Source organism: Achroia grisella, unplaced genomic scaffold (assembly GCF_030625045.1).
Source record: "Achroia grisella isolate CSIRO2021 unplaced genomic scaffold, CSIRO_AGI_Agris_v1 utg640, whole genome shotgun sequence".
Lineage (NCBI taxonomy): Eukaryota > Metazoa > Arthropoda > Insecta > Lepidoptera > Pyralidae > Achroia > Achroia grisella.
In genome coordinates this window covers 3777381-3794733 of record NW_026712977.1, presented here as the reverse complement: position 1 = coordinate 3794733, position 17353 = coordinate 3777381, and the positions used below count along the sequence as shown (strand labels likewise).

General features: G+C 30.5%; 1 protein-coding gene across 5 annotated transcripts in view; it reads right to left on the bottom strand.

Moving 5' to 3' along the window:
- Positions 1-307: 307 nt before the first annotated feature.
- Positions 308-17353, bottom strand: part of LOC131849224 (protein phosphatase 1 regulatory subunit 12A-like) — a 78715-nt gene continuing 61669 nt past the window's right edge. For 4 of the 5 annotated variants that reach the window (XM_059199246.1, XM_059199248.1, XM_059199249.1 and 1 more), the window contains 4 exons: positions 10818-10973; positions 6014-6097; positions 5672-5770; positions 478-559 (listed from right to left, as the gene is read on the bottom strand). In XM_059199246.1, coding sequence (XP_059055229.1) covers positions 5672-5770; positions 6014-6097; positions 10818-10973 — 339 coding nt within the window. In that variant the 3' untranslated portion in view covers positions 478-559. Of the gene's footprint in view, positions 560-5671; positions 5771-6013; positions 6098-10817; positions 10974-17353 lie in introns of all 5 variants that reach the window. The other variant, XM_059199247.1, reaches the window with a different exon arrangement.

Genomic DNA, 17353 nt, shown 5'->3' with positions numbered 1-17353 from the left:
TGATCATCGTCCATAAGTACAGTTGACGAGATAAATAAGTACATAATACTTTATATTAAACGAAGGCACGTTAAATGAAGAATCGGAATAACACCACTAATTACTATACTATAAATACAAACTTCATTATAATATATAGCGTGCACAGTCAGTGGCAACTTATTATAGTAGTAGTATATAAAAATAACTATTCAAATTATATGCACTTTATATGTGTTGCTCTTTTAAATGTTACCGCTCTGATCAAAAATGAAATGTATTTAAAGAAAAAATTTAAAAATTTAAAGTAAAAATAAATTATTTTTACTTATCATCTTATATTGTATGTATAAGTAGAAATTAATTAGAATTATTTCAAATATGTTTCCTTGTAGACTAGTGTATATATTAATTTGATTTGATTCAATATGTATCTGACTGTACATCAATAAATTGTAGAATAAATTGTTAAAACTCTGTATGGCCTAGTTTTTCACTTTGACAGTTTGCTGATCACTCGGATCAGCGCACCGTTTTCATCCTTTAAGCGCTGGTTCTCCGCTTGCAGCAATTGTTGGCACTGAAAATTATAAAAAGTAAATTAGCATAGCATTATAACTAAATTAGCATTAAACTCTGTAACTGACAAAAGGTACAAACATCAATTCTATATTTATTTAGTACAAAAATATAAAATAAATAACATACATTTCATACACTGTTACAAGTCAATACCAATGATAAAGGGATTTAAACAACTAAGAGTCTACTTAAGGGATAAACACGTAATAATCTGATAAACACATAATTTGTTTATAAGTTTTGAAATCACACTAAATTACCAACAAGCCATGAAAAAACATTTTCACAATATCCTATCTAACGAAAAAAAAAACGCTTGTATCGGCGGAAATAAATAAGGAATTTGTGCAGATAAATGTTTTTTTATTCCGTGCTCTGTGCTGCCAATAAATAAAATGAATACCTTTGAAAACCAATTTGATTTATGTTATATTTTTTATAAATTGTTCAATTAGAAAACCAATAATAGTAACATATATACACTTATGTAAATCTTATACTATTAATGAGGAGTTATATTATCACTCTTTAGTTCAAACGATTTTTTATTATTTTAGTTTAATATTTATTGAATAATAAATTTCGCAGAAAAATTCAGCTTAATGCCGTATGGCAATCTATAACAGCTAACCCTATGGTAGGCAGGTATGTGATTAATTTATTTACTAATTTATATAAATAACTATACAAGAGATTTCAATATTTTATAAATAATACAAACCAAAAATTTTATAGACAATTTTGTGAATTCAATATACATATATGTATATTAAATTGCAGAAGTTAATATACATGCTAAATAAGATAAATATACTGAACTAACACGATGCCATATATTTGAAGGTATGAATCTGATATGTTAACAAGTAATTAAATAGTGAATCTTTATTAATTGACTTAATGGGTGCTTTACATAGGTCTACTTATTTATTTCCAAGGAAAATTGGAGTAACAGCTGCCTGAAAGATGCGAGGGAGTTGAGAGAAAGAAATTATGGTATGAACGAATATTACGGGAATGGGAGTTACTGATGAACTAAATTCTATCTTTCAAATGAGTGACAAAGGAAGGGTTATTAATGATAGAAAACGAAGTCTTTGCGGTTATGGATTTACAAACATAGTTTATAGTTGTGAGCGAAAATTGGAAACGTGGTCATACTTTAGTAGTCCGAAAATAAACCTAATACAGTTAATTGAACGCTTCAACTTATTAAACTGATTTTACGAAATGTTAGTAAGAAAAACTTTGGCATAACAGAAATGTGGAAGAATAAAGGATACGACGAGAGGCAATTTAGTTGAAGGCGGGACACAGAATTTAAGGTGATATAGAGCACGGAATACACTTTCAACCCTTCAGCACACCTCAACCACTTGCATGTCTCACCAAAATGTTGGTTCTACGATAAGACCGAGAATTTCAAGCTAGGAACAGAATGGAGTAATGCTGTTCTCAAGAAGCACATAAAAATTGCCGTTACTCTACATGTGTATTTTAATAATTATGATACATTCAATATCAAAACAGATTAAAAAAACATCAATACATAATAAATAACATAATAGTAATTCGCAAAAAATGCTGCGTATTTTAATTTTTTAAAGATCATAACAAACATTTATTTATTATTTATTATTAAATACTATTTGAGAATTTGAAACTTAAAAAATTAAGACAATACTTTCCATAAACTCCTCATTGACGTCAATTTTAATATTTATCAGCACAAATACCATCTTTAACGCCGCCATCAAAATTACAAATTGAAATACTATCAAAAGCAATCACAATTATGTACATATTGAGCAATGCGGTGGTGTTAGGTAAATATCCAAATAACTCGTCTTTATGAAACTAATAATCTACATATTATTATGTTCTTGTTACTTGTTGTGTGTGAAATGTAAGTGATTATTGTAAATATTAAAAAGTAATTCATCATAATTCAATATATTTATGAAACTGTAGCGTCGAGGGTCTATTTCAGGACTGTTTTAGAAAATTAATAATATATATTCAGTAAACACTAGTAATATATATTCGAAAACACCATTTCTTTTAGTAACAATTTAAAATAAGACATCGGTAATTTAAAACGTATTACGAATAAATTATGGTAACTAGTGGTAACGACACATCAGTAGTTATAATGTAGTATATATAGCACCACTTTATGTACTGATAACTGCATTCATTGACTATAGCTGGTATCATAGTCTTTAAAAAACAGTCTTCGGGAAATACTAACCCACGAGTAGTGCCATTGGCCATTCATTATTATAATATTCTGTGACACGAATTGCACTACTAACAGATGGGAAAATAACAACTAATTAATAGCAAATTTTAAATTTCCTATAATCCTATTTTTATGTAGAAGTCGGGCTCATATGGAAATACTACATAATTTTCTAGATTTTCCTATATTTGTGTATGAATAGGTTTTGTGGAATACTTAATATTTAGTACCTCCCTGGCTTATGTTGTATAGTATAAATAAGTATATTACGTTTGTATTGTATGTTTATAAGAATGAAATATATTAAGACAACAAGTCATTACTACAGAGACCGTCTTTAGGCCTGTATTCCTGTGTGCGTTATTTTTATTAATATCATATCTATTGTGAACATACATGCATCACACGATAGCTAATGTTTTAAATATGTCGTGTTACTACCAGATACGTTTTTAATATAATTATTTATTTTATATGTTATTAAAAAAACTTTGTATCACACTACTTTCTATTGACTATAACACTAGTTTAACTTTAAAATCGCGATAAAATAAATGTATTTGTTAGGCAACTACGAATTAGAAAAAGCGTGATTACGTATGATAGAAATGTCTATATCAAAGTTATATATTTATTTCCTAATACGATACGGAGCCCGTTTGAATTAAAATAAAAAATATAACATACATTAAGGTACGTTTAGATTCCATATGTGTGCTAATTTCGTATCAAAATTGTTCTGTCATTTAAACGTGATTATTAATGAACAGGCAATTAAACATATTATTAAACAATCACATTTGTATTTGCCTAATTAAACAAAATATTCTAAGTCTAAGCAAAGCGTCTGCGCATTGCTTAGTATTGTTTACATTAAAGTATAATACGCAAACTTAAATACGCCATAGCATTTTCCATAGTATCTGCAAATATCTAGTTTATATCGTCCAATATTTAAATTGTATGTTCACATTTAACGATACATAGACTAAAATATCTGGTAACACACGACTTTAAACGTTCCTACCGAACCATCACTTCACTTCACGTATAATGTTTCTCAAAATCATTGAACTCGGCCTAGTACTCTTGCGTATTTAAAACAGGAATAAGTTATTTACATCTCGCACGTACTGTACAAGTGCGAATGAGATGTAAAATTAATATGAATCCTATTTTATATTGCAGCTTGTTAATAGTGTAGTAGGACCGTATGCAAGTTAAACACTTGTAAAATCATGCTCGACATAGCACACAGTTAATGTTATTGTATTGGAGTCGTAACAAAAGTGACTGCTTTTTATGTACGCTTGTATTGACGAGTGGCACCTTACTGGAGTTACAATGAGCATATAGCAATATAATATTGTCAAGTATGTAACAATATTATATAGATTCTGTACCTTATATACAATGATGCCATTTGTAAATTGTTATTAAATTTTTAGAATACCAATAAAGAAATAGAAGAAATATTTGTTTGTTTGCATACTAAATGAAAGGTTACCATTAGAAACCTACATTATCGTTAACATAGGCTATAGAATCTTTCTATTAAAAAATTTGAAGGCCCTATGCAAACTACGATAACGTAACACAACGTGTGAAACATTAACAAAATCATATTGACTAGTAGTATTGTACTACCGTTTACTAGAGAACAGATATTTGATACCCATGATAAAAAATTGTGATACCCTATGTGAAGTCGCTATAATCCAACTTCATGTTTCCAATTCTTTAATGGATATTTACTTTTAGTTTAATTTCCATTATTATTTATTGCACCGTTTTGCTAATTTTAATCCAAATGTTCTGATATGGACAGTAAGATTAGAACTATCTAATATAAAAATATTCTACATTTTACGCCAACTGTTATATCTATTAAGTTATTTTGACAATAACACCAGAATCGAGAAATTGTTAAGGAAGGCTTTCTGTCTTTGCTTTAGGTTCCAGCCTTAAGGGTCACGCTTCATTAACGAGTAATTTAGATATCAACATTATATCGAGATTATAATCTACTTGTGTGTTTTATAATCACGTCACTACATCATTCACAAAACACTAACAAGGAATTCTTAATATTATCAGCTAATCTATCGTTTTGATGATTCTAGTAAACTCAAAAATTTGTTTGGTTTACTTTGCAGTCCAAACATTGCAAGAAATTTTAACAAGAAAATATTTTATATCAATGTTTTTTTATAATAAGGCATAAATTGTCTTATTCATATTCATTAAAACATCTTACAAACCTATTTCAATGCTATATATTTATCAAACCGAAAGACAACAGCTAGACTAAAACAGTGTTTATATAAACAGGCAATATACTAGTCGTTCTCACATTATAACTCCAGTAAATAAAAATGTTTAGCTATGTATGCTATACCTAAGTGCTTAATATTTCCGCTTATGGAAAAGCACACTAATGCACTCGGTCAATAAAAACGCTACATGGCTCGCAGGGTTCTACTACCTGCTGATCGTTTCCATTCACATTTTTATTAAGGACATCTAAGCCGTATTATTCAGAAAAAAAGTAATTTAATTTAATTAAATACAATAAAGCCAAGAAGCGTAACTAATCTGTATAATAATTTTAATAATAAAAACAAGTAGCCGTTACTAAGAAGCTGTTTAAAGTTAGTAAAAACCACACGATTTTAATTGTGGTGAAGACCACAAACCCATTAAAATGAATGAAAATTAATAGATTTCTTTGCAATGTATAACAATAACATGGTGTTAAAAATTATATCTAAACAGACAGAATGGGTAACAAAACGATCAGTAGATGTAGCCCGAGCAAGCCGCACGGCACCGCCACTGAGCCAACGCTCAATCATTATGCAGATTTACCTATTTAGCGCCAGAGTTGGTCAATTTGCTGACGACCCGCGTTAGAGCGCGATTCTCAGCTCTCAGCCTTTCGTTCTCGGCTTTTAACTTTTGCAATTGCTACAAAACGAACACCAACATTACATACAACTCATGTTTTAAGTATGGCGACGATTGTAGCGCCATCTCGAGGGCCGCCATTTGCTTTATATCAAACTTAAGCTTATTCCATTAAGGCTATTCTAAATTTTATATTATCTAGTATCAACTATTTATTGTAAATATACATTGTGTTGTGTGGAGGTAAACAGTGTTCGTAGCAAGTGAATATTTGGCAATTAATGGATTAGTGGGCATATGTACCTTTAGTTCCTCCTCCATTTCCGATAATTTCCTCTCCATAGCTCTCTTTTCTCGCTTTTCTATTTCTGACAACGAGTTCTGACTCTGGAATTTAAAAACAATCGATTTTTATCCAACAGTATTACAGTACAAGGAAGTACAAAAATGTAGGTACTGATAGAAAACTTAAACTGTTCTGGTAAATGGTGTACTGATCTAGGTAAGGAATGAACTATTAGCACTCAATTGACTTAATAAAAAAAAACAAAGTCATGGGTTCAACAAATGTATTATGTAACACATTAACGGGAAGGGAGGGGTGAACGAAGTGTGAGACTGTGTGTCAAGGGATGTACATTTGATAAGGGATGTAATTGTGATGAGAAAGCTTTCCGAATGAGCGGTAGATTAAAAAAATGTAATGACTATTCAAAAGTGCTTCAATGTAAGTATTTGAATAAATGATTTTCTATTCTATTTTATTATATTCTAAAGTTATTTATTATTACGTAACGTTACCTTTTAGTACTATTCTATCATTAATATATTTAAAATATTTTCTAATACGCAGTTTATAATTTTTTTACATGTAAAATACTAAAATTTATCACGTCACACTAAAGAGAACGAGTCATAAGTGTTGCTAGCTGTGGTAAGGACGAGGTGGGAGTAAAGAATCATTAAATATTTGTGACGTAATTTATTTCTACCGACTGTATATTAATGCTAAATGACAACCATCGTCATATTGCATTACTAAGATATCTCTCCAAATTAGGAGATGTGATTTGAAATCATAAATTACTTCTCCTACGCACAACAACACGCATACGGGTCGAATTATGTATTAAAATATCTGTGAACTCAAACATTAACATAGAAAGGTTAGCGAAACTTGAAATAGGGTGTCCATGATTAAGGATATATAGAAAAAGGAACACGATAAAAATAATTATAGCACACGAAATTGGTTACGCCAAGACTGAGATATCTAAAAACCACGACGTTTACAGCTCAATTCGCATGATGAGCAACAAATTAGCAAGATCATACACGACGTAAGTACACAAACAATTTGAAAGTCAGTATAACTCGCGCCAATCTGTCAACAGCCCGAGATAATTAGTGTTCGCAGTGGGCGCGCATTACTCAAATGTTGTAGGCAAAATTACGTTGGAAAACGCACTGAATTATTGTCACCGTAGTTCATGGCAAGAAGTTCCATCACAAGGTTTTAAAAAATATCTAATGTAGTATAAATACTCGTTTTAAATGAAATCAAAGTTTATTGATTAACATTATCAATGCTGATTCTCTAACCTTTCATATTAATTAACTTTTTATGATATTTAAAGTAAGTAAATAATAAAAAGAAACATAATGTCTTTGTTATTTAGAATTCTTTATTCTTTGTCACGATTTCGCTTACTGTTAGGTTTAATATTAAAAATAAATAAAATAATTCAGATAATTTGATTAGAATAATTACGAATACAATACAACAAATATATATAAAATAGATTATAACGCGTTGAGAAAATATCGTTAACAATATATTGAATAGGCAAATATAACGCTTATGTGTAGAACTATAATTTAACTGAACAGCAATGATTTCGCATTTGCAGTATAAATTATATCATGATTAAAGGCAAAATAACAATCTGAATATCAAAAGTGTTACATTTGGATATTTAGATTTGAAATCTAGTTCACCATAAGCATTTTAATTACCTATACATATATATTATTAAATGACATTTGCGTGAGCAAGAAGTAATTTATAAGATAAAATATTAGGCAAAATAAATATCAACATAGTTTTTGAACCCAATTATAAGAAAAATTTAATAAATTGTATCATAGAAAACGAAGCGCAAAATATAATAGATAAATTACATGAAAAAGCAATTGCATATGAAATACACTTAAAATTAAAAAGCAATAACTCTACTCAAGTAATAATACTCATAATATACCAAAAGTATTAAATCAATCAAAATAATATTTTTTTATTGAATTTCATATGTTGATATAGGTTGTTTCAAGAATGAACAAAATTTACTACAACGTGAAAGAATTTATCGCTTAAAAAAGATCCGCAAGCATTGTAACTTTTCTATAGGTTTAAATTGTATTGGCTTAGGTCATATTGGTATTATTGTTAACAATTAAATTAACACTATCTAAGTGTATATATAGAAACTTAGACACTTATTATTAATTGCCATAATCTTATGGACTGTATATAAGAGTATGGTAATTAATAATATGTGTCTAAGTTTCTAATTGTTAAACGAAACGTTTGTAAAAATAAGAGTGTCAGTCACTGGATTACTGTAATTGTAAATATATATATCGTTGTGTAGTTATAATTCGGTCCATAGGTGTTCTCATTTCAAATAAATATTAATATATATACTAGCTGTTCCCGCGACTTGATCCGCGTGGTATTTAACTTTATTTTTCCAAAATAAAAGTACCCTAAGGTAACCCTTGTTATATCAGCTACCTGCCAAAAAAAAGTTCCGTCAAAATCAGTCCAGCCATTTCAGACGTTAGCCGGAACAAACAGATCGACAGACAGACAGACAAAAATTATAAAAAAAATATTTTGGTATATGTATCGTATATATAATTCATATGCATGTAGCAAAAAACGGTTATTTCAATATTACAAACAGACACTCCAATTTTATTTATATGTATAGGTGTATATATATATATTTATATATCTTTACACATATTACTTTTTTACATATAAAATTTTTTTTAGATATATGTCTGCTAAAATGAAGTCTATCAAGTTGAATATAATTATTCATATTCTCAAATTAACTAACCTTTTCATTATTGGCATTGAATATACTTACACGCAGCCAAGGACGCCTACGAGCACCCGTCGTAGACGACTACTGAACTTGGCTTCATTTATTATAATTTATAATTATATTTCTTCACATTTATAACTATACTAATCTATACGTTACGACGTACCTATCCACATGATCATAATCTTGACCTTTTTAGATAAATCAATACCATTTTCAACTATATATTATATATATTGATTTACCATTTTCATTTCAAAATTATTTAAAACTTTCAAATGTGCCAAACGTGACTATTATTTCATCAAAAGACAAACTCCAATTTATACAAATTCTCCCATCGTATGTTTACGATAATCTCAAGAATTACTAAAAGTATGTTCATGCAGTTTTTATACATCAACAATAACTTCTGAGGATGTTTAAGTGTATAATTCGTTTGTTTTCGTCATTAACGTTTTGTATAAATTAGTTGAAGTACCCATGTACAACCGGAGGATTTTGCTATTATAATACAATACAATACAATGAAATATAAAAATAAATACGAACTGTTGAAAAATATCTCAAGGTCTTGAAATATTTTATTAGATGAACTATTTTACTTTCGTCATAAAAATCGGACAATGAATATCCAAGTAAATTGTGGTATTGTTGAAATTAAATTTTATACACTTAATTTAAATTATGAGACTGGTAGTAATAATCCTTTAAATTTATAGCAATGCTATAATTTAGAAATAAGTAATGTCATACGACATGGCATGTTTTACCTAAAGTTTAATTAACAAATAGAATTGTTCCAAAAGAAGAAGAAAAAAACCGGAATTGTTTTATTGCTCCACAGTTAAGGTTCTTATAGTCAGTGAAGGTTTAATTCAATGAAGCTCCAAATAAAGATACATCATAAAGAAATTAAATTTATTTTTTTGCGTGTGCCACACCGAACACATCTATATTTCAATTGTAGCATCGTAAAAATCATAAATTCTACATCTTAATACTGCGCCGCCAATTTTGTTTAGTGACATTTACATATATTTCGCAGAAACGAATTGTGACACGCGTCACAAAATTATTAATATATTGTCCATAGAAATCATGAAAGGCCAATGTTCGTAAACAGAGATATTTACATTTTTTCAGTACCATTTTCTTCTTTTTAGAGCTATATTTTAAAGGTATAATATTTTGTATAAATATAAAACAACCTAGATAATCCATACTAACTGCTACTCTTATTGAAATTTGATACGACGACGATATTGCAAGTTCACGCTCCTTTATTATATATATAATAATTTTGATAATTCATAAATTAACTACTCTATTTTGATTTTATATAGTTATTCCTAAGGTAAAGGTTAAGAAGACCATTTAATCTACATTTAGAAAGTAAATTTACTGTTTATTCAATTACATTTTATTATTAACTTAAGTCTTGTGTGCACAGAAATATCTTAAATATCTATAACACTAGATATTTAAGATGATATTTATATTTTAGCAGTCCTATTAATCGTGATTGATGTTTGCGAGAGACTATTCTTATACAAAAGGAAAGGTTATCATAAGGAATAGTAGAGTAAAAGAAAACAACAGGCAAAAAGACGCTGTAGAGGGCTGTGTAGGACAGATTGAAAAATAGCAAAATTATTATTATTGAGAGACCGGTACCTAAAATATCTGTGAGTGTATTTGTATGTTAGTGTCATAACAATAATCCTATAATAGAATAATGTATGGATATCTAATGACAAGTATTGAAATTCTAGTAACGATAATAATAAAATAAACTAAGTAACCCGCAACTCAAAAATATCGTTATATATTACACTCACCCATCACAACAAAGCATTCCGACAAAGAAAATTACATCATAATTAGTTCATTCGTTTAGGATTTCATCATTGTCACACAGACAGACAGATACGTCAACTTATAACATCTTTTTAAGTCAAGGGTTAAAAAAATAAGACATGTGTTGTACATACCACTTGTGTGAGCCTGGTAATAGTTGCGCGAGCGTCGCGCAACTGTTGTTCGGAGGTACTCAGCAATGCCCTTAGGCGGCGTACCTCGCTGGAGGAGGCTTCGTACAAAGCTTTGTAGTCACGTTCATCCCCTTCCTCTGTGCGCTCACTACCAGACTGGAAATCAATAAAGAAATATAATTAGAATTTGATTGATCAACAACGGTATGGCGGTTTAACTCGTTCAACAACTTATTATACCATAATCATATTTAATTAACACACAACAATAGGTATGCCCGTGTGAATATTATCTGTCCTGACTCTGTGATTCAAAACATTATTAATATGTACCGTTTAGCTGTTTTTTTTAACTATGTTATTCATTCTTCATTTAGAAACTACTCTACGGGTCTCTTATAAGAATTGTCTACGAGCGCTCCGCTAGCCTTAATACGGCACTCGCGAAGATTCTATTCTATTCTTAAAGAAAGTTACTCTCAACACGTAAGTAAGTATAAGTTATGAATCTTTCAACTCAATTAATTAAATATGTTATAAATAATTCAACGTTAAAATAAATACGTAATTAATTACATTGTTGTGAGAAATTTATATGTACTAACCACAAAGCGTGAAAACAATAGTAACGTAGAACAGATTCAACACAAATCATAACATAAATAGCAAATATAAATTTAACAAGAAATATAAGTAACAGGCACCTGTGTTGCCGTCAATGTATAAACTACAATTCATATTATATATATATATATATATATATATACATATAAATTGTAGTTAATACATTGACGGCAACACACCTGTATATTAGTAATTATCCGTTGAATTCATGTAGTTCACTAATTGGTTCCATATTTTCATTTCAATTCGTTTTAGGTATGAATATAGCATTTTTTCTATTTTTACTAAACACACACATATAGGAAAGAAGTTACATTAAATAAATCTTCGAAATCACATAGGTATACTTTGAAAGAGCAGAACCTCAATATTTCGTAAATACTGCGGCAGTGTGATAAATAGTTGTACTAAATAAACTACAGTTTATATAAACTAGTAAAGTAAATGTTATGGTATAGCTTCTATATAAAATAAATACAAAAAGATTTTCGTCAAGATCATGCAATGCGGATATCTATAAACCAAAACGTGAAGTGCACCAGATTGTCTCTACCTACCTCGTTTTCAGGTAGACAAGAAAATGGCATTCTATAGTCTTTTCTCTACGGACAATAAAGATACCTCATTTACCTAATGAATAACAATGAACTCATTGAGACTAAACGGTTAGAAAGTATATAGTAAAGTAAGTCAAAATATAGTAAAGTAAAATTTTTATACTACATGAAGTAAACAACGGCCAAAAGCCAATGTTTCAAAAAACTGTTAGTAATTCCAACGAATAACGTACACAATATCCATCTGAGGCCAAAGAGTTTAGGCTCAGAGACCTCGCGTTGAGACCGCCGGTTGTATCAAGCGACGTGAGTGAACGCGACCGCTCTTTATCCAAATTTTTGTTCGCCCGTAACTTCCTCTCGGGTCTTACTGGCGGAACGTCGGGAAAAACCTCCACCTCCGCCTGTGGCTCCTGCACCTTAGCTGGGGGTACCGGCTTCGGTTTAAAGTTCTTTTGGCTAGCCAACAATTTTTTGTCCAACTTCTTTAACACTGGTGTCATCAAATTTAAAGAACCTAACGTAGCACCACTCAGGTACACTCCGCCGTAACCCGAACTTGTCCCACCGTATATACCTAAATTTGATGATGCCCTTCCGAAACCAGCGCTGTATGGATTATAGTTCCTATACGAGCTAGGACTGTGACTATAGCTGCTAGAGTAATTATTCGAGTACGGGTTGTATTGACTACCGAACATGCTGCCCAACATGCTGGGTGAAGATCCATAGTGCGTAGTGAGGCTTCGCGGACGCGAACTATACCTATCCTGTTTACGACTCATCCTCATTCACATATCACTGTCACGTTTCTATTAAAGCGCGTCGAACGAACGGCGCGATACATGCAAACACACTGACTGTTTCCCGAGTTTTAATTCTAGTGAAAATATTGTCGGCGCCTACGCACAACACGGGGCCTGTGCGAGCGAGACGCCGTGACGGACCGTAACGGTCACTTGAGATAGCGATATCCACAAGCGCACGTGAGCCATCACCTGTAAATACGCGTAGATACAGCACCAGCAATATTCCTGTAGCCGCTATCCCCCGGACCACACATTTCTATTTTATTACAAACTACACCGCCGTCGATAATCCATCAGTCAGCGGTTACCTTCAAAATTGGCAAGAGAACCGAAGGCCGCCACTAATGAGCGAGTCCGCCCAAGTAGTACAGGTACGCACGCCATGTTCTAAATTTATGCGAACGAATCTATTACCATCATGCGTAATATTAAACATAAATAAAGATATGATATGGAGCAGTACTCGTACACAGCATAAATACCGTGGGCGGGCTTTGCTTCTTAACAGCGGAAATATTAGTACATTGAAGATATCTATGTTCATGTCGTGCTCTGTATTATGTCCAAAAGTAAAACAAATAATATTCAATCTATCTGATCATATGTTGTCGATACCCACAATCTACCAAATACTTCTTTTGATTAATCTACTCGTAACTCACTGCGCCATCGCAATCCGCGCCTATTAGAGAAAGTCTTACATTTGTATAATATAATCTATTCAATTTTATACTGTCTATAATATTAGTCTCTTTTCTACATAGTTTCACTAATTGTGTAATTCTTTCATGTGTACACGTCAGTTTTCAATCACATACTGACTGACTGAGGAAAATTGGACTGAAACGCCGAATAAACACGATGCGCTAAATTACAGAAGAAAGCTTTTTGTTTCCGTGCTAAAAATACATTCTATTTTCAAGTTTACGCGGCATTAAGAGGCGCTGACCCAAATACTCGATGTTTGGATCGTTCTAATATATTTAACTGGAATTTTGAACCGCACCGGCGCGGGCGCCGCCTCTATCGGTAACGAAGCTTTAAAGGTTTCGTAAAGAAAGCTAGTGTATTTCGTAATACATTATTTCGACATCCGGGAAATGTATGAGCGAATCCATGAGATAAACAGATCGTTAATAAAATCGTCTGAAATGTCGGTGGCGAAACGTCCAGTGTTCCGTGTTCAACGAGCGGTCCAGTTCAGTCGCGCGTCACTCTGGTGCGTCGACCTGCAATCATTTTTCACGATTTCGTCAGTTCTGACAATTTGCGTCGCGGTTGTCTCGCACTAACACTGATGCCTCGTTATTATACCGGTAGTTTTGGATGCTATATAGCCATGACGTCACACGGCCATGTGTGCAGTGGGCTATGACACTCGTCATCGACAGATACATATGCTAAAAATAATAAGGTATCCACATTCAAACTTCACTGGTGCCCCATCGTTCATAAGAGAGTAAAAATAATTGATATATAATAATGAATATGAAAAAAATCTTCGTCTGCGCTTTGTTATTTAGACTTTTAGAAGAATCAAATGCAAATTTATTGTTGCACCATACATTTTATGAACAGGTACAGATTGAAAAACGAAAATAGACGGACATAATCAAGATCAATTTAAATTCAGATTCCATGGAATGTTGGCATTTGGTGATTTGCTATCTCCAATCTCTTTCTGCTCTGTCCGTAATGTAAATATCTCATTCCAACAATACTCTGCTTCTTTTAAACCATTCTCTACAAAGGTTAAGACTCTTTTCAGATTATTTCTACTAAATATAAATTTTAAGGTATTTACAAAAAAAAGAAAAGCAACTTAGAACTCTAGTTCTTTGTAGAGAACACGGATATCGGCGACGAAACGCCAATTTTCTGTACAACAACAGTTATTAGCTTTGAAGTATATATTAGAAGAAGAAGTATGTAAATATACGTAACACATTACAAGATCATTTATTTCTTATTTGGAAATAGTCTGGTGAAGATAACGTTGGTGAAATGTTCGTATAGTAACCGTTTTTAAAAGTAGTAGTTTTAGTGCCAGCACTAGATCACTTTCGTCGTTATCCGACCTTGCCAGCAGACTCGTAAATAAATGACTTGTCTGTCAGTCACCATCACTGATTCACTTATGATTTCGCACGTAGGCAGTTATTCGCGTACTAACTTCTTTACATATAAAGATGCAAAATCTTAAAAATGAAATTTGCACAGAATATGTTACTATATATATATATACATATATATAACATCAAATTGTCTATAGCCTAAAGAAATAATAGAAAAATATCAGCCGAAGAAGAAAGTATATTTTTTATGTTTATTCTTACTATTTTAAAATAAACGACCTCTTATTGTAAATTAATTGATTTATTAATTCAATAATAAACGCGTCGAAAAATGCTTTTCATCTTTGCTTGTCATCTATACTACTCACGCGAAACCGGCTCATTCGGCTAATTAGGATATAAATTGCTACAGAAGAATAGGTGACGGTTTCCATGCGAATATTATCGTTCTTCTAGTCAGATTGTGACGGTTCGCCTGGTATTCATTTTAGTTAACACCATATATTTTATAGAATTATGATAAAAGAAAATAATAACAATAATTATTTAAAGATTAAGACTTATAAGTTATATAATGGAAATAAAGCAAACAAAACAAAAGAAAGAAATAGTTATTAGTAAGTAATTCTAATGTAATTATCATTCTGATAAACTCCATGATAATTAGGGGGTTGACTGTGACGGTTCGCCTGGTATTCATTTTAGTTAACACCATATATTTTATAAAATTATGATAAAAGAAAATAATAATAATAATTGTTTAAAACAAACAAAACGAAAGAAAGAAATAGTTATTAGTAGATAATTTTAATGTAATTATCATTCTGATAAACTCCATGATAATTAGGGGGTCGACTGTGACGGTTCGCCTAAGTACTCATTTTAGTTTTACGTCATATTTTGCATAAAATGGGCGATAAAAGGAAATAACAATAAAAATGTACATATTAAAAATATTCACTTCAAAAATTGTATTTGATAACTAAACATAGAATAAATTAGCATATATTCCGTTATTTAATTGACAAAATAATTGTAGTAGAAGCATCGTCTTATTTGATAAATAAAATACATAAAATAAGTTATATGTAAAATAGTACAAAATATTAAATAAAATCAATATTGTGTACTTAGCTTTCAACACCAGAAAAAGGATAGTTCGCTATAACTATCTATAGGTATAACATGTGTATCAAAATAAAGCCATTAAAAATTGTTAAATGCATATATGTAAACATGGTTACTAGCAGAAAAGACAATAGGGCGGCATCCTTTTGTGTTCGTCAAAAAGAAGGCCGACAAACACACTATCTACAGATATTACACGTGTGTTAAAAACAAAACTATTAAGAACTGTTAAATATTTTTCTGTAAACATATTTACTAGCAAATAGGACAATAGAACGGCATCCTTTGTGTTTAACAAAAGAAAGCCGACATGCATGCATAGGATGTTCCAATTTACTACGTTGTAAGAGATCATGATTTAAATAGATAAATAGAAAACGACTTCTAAGGAATTAATTGTATTGAAACATTAGTTCAGGTTTTGATAATAGAAAGGAATTTATTAGAATTTCATAAAAACACAGTATGTAAAATAATAGTATCAACAGAATGAGCGGTTATATATGAATACTAACGTTTATCTAATTATAATGATTTATTAAGTAAATTATAAATTACATTTTTATTTTTATTACAGACTTTAATATTAATTACATATTATATATGTGTTTGCGATTTATTATAATGTTATATCAGCATTAAATTAATAAACAAGTAAATATATTATGTAAACTCGGTAAATGGTTGTTTATATTTTATATAAGAAAAATATTTGTAAAACAAAATAAAATTTAGGATAAAGAAAAGTGTTACAAAATAAATTTAAAAATCATACTGTATAATTAGTGTGAAATGCCTAAGAACGAAGTTCTCACGTTGAGTTATGTTTAGATATATATATTTGGCAAAAACAAAGTCGATAGAAGGTTGTTAAGAAGGATGAAGAATCAAAAGAAAGGTTAGTCGTCGGCGAGCTTCCGTAGGAGTAACAAGTGTATATTTAACTTTTTTACTATTCGTAAATGAGGAGATTTTAGTAAGTGATTTTAATACTTTAATATCCGTTCTTGTCAACATATTGGTAAGTCATTTTAATTCTTTCACTTTATTTATTGTGCTCATAATATACTGTATGTCTGTTTTCATTTGACTGTATTATTGGGATATGTTAGATAAACTGCCAAGTTAATTAGGAAATGTACATGTGTTTATTTATTTTATGATTTGCGTGGAATTAATATGTTGACGAATACATTGATTTAGTTTAATTACTTATAATATAAAATTTAACGAGCATGGTTTATTTGTGTCTTTCTTATATTACGATAATAGTCTCAATTTGTACCTAAATCTGAGTTATATTGATTTATTTTCTTTAGTTAGGTTAAAAGGTTAGGAGTTTA